At 67.4% G+C, this 279-nt stretch overlaps 1 protein-coding gene across 1 annotated transcript in view; it reads right to left on the bottom strand.

Annotated features, from left to right (window-relative positions):
* The window catches only part of LOC103622115 (scaffold attachment factor B1-like), an 18,990-nt gene extending 18,797 nt beyond the window's left edge, over nt 1-193 (bottom strand). Inside the window, 1 exon segment of the mRNA XM_017743799.1 lies at nt 2-193. Within this exon segment, the coding sequence (XP_017599288.1) occupies nt 2-53 (52 nt within the window). The 5' untranslated portion in view covers nt 54-193.
* Nucleotides 194-279: the final 86 nt, after the last annotated feature.

Genomic DNA, 279 nt, shown 5'->3' with positions numbered 1-279 from the left:
CCGCCAAGGGATGTGAAATCCCCCAGTCCGGCCGCTGATTGACTCTCCGCCATCAAGGCCCCTTCAGTATTTCGCCTCGAGCCCAAATGCGCAGGAGAACACGGCACAACCCAACAGCGAACCTTGCGATCACGGCACAAAATGGTGGGGAGCGAGACGCGCCGAGGGGAGGGGGAACAAAGCGCGCTGTGCGCAGGCGCGGGCGGGAGGCAGCGGGCGGGGCCTGGCGGGAGAATCGCTGCGCGCAGGCGCAAGCGGCGTCGCTCGCGTCCAAGGACG

Source organism: Corvus brachyrhynchos, unplaced genomic scaffold (genome assembly GCF_000691975.1).
Source record: "Corvus brachyrhynchos isolate BGI_N302 unplaced genomic scaffold, ASM69197v1 scaffold219, whole genome shotgun sequence".
In the NCBI taxonomy this organism is placed as follows: Eukaryota; Metazoa; Chordata; class Aves; order Passeriformes; family Corvidae; genus Corvus; species Corvus brachyrhynchos.
This window is presented reverse-complemented; position numbering and strand designations above follow the sequence as displayed.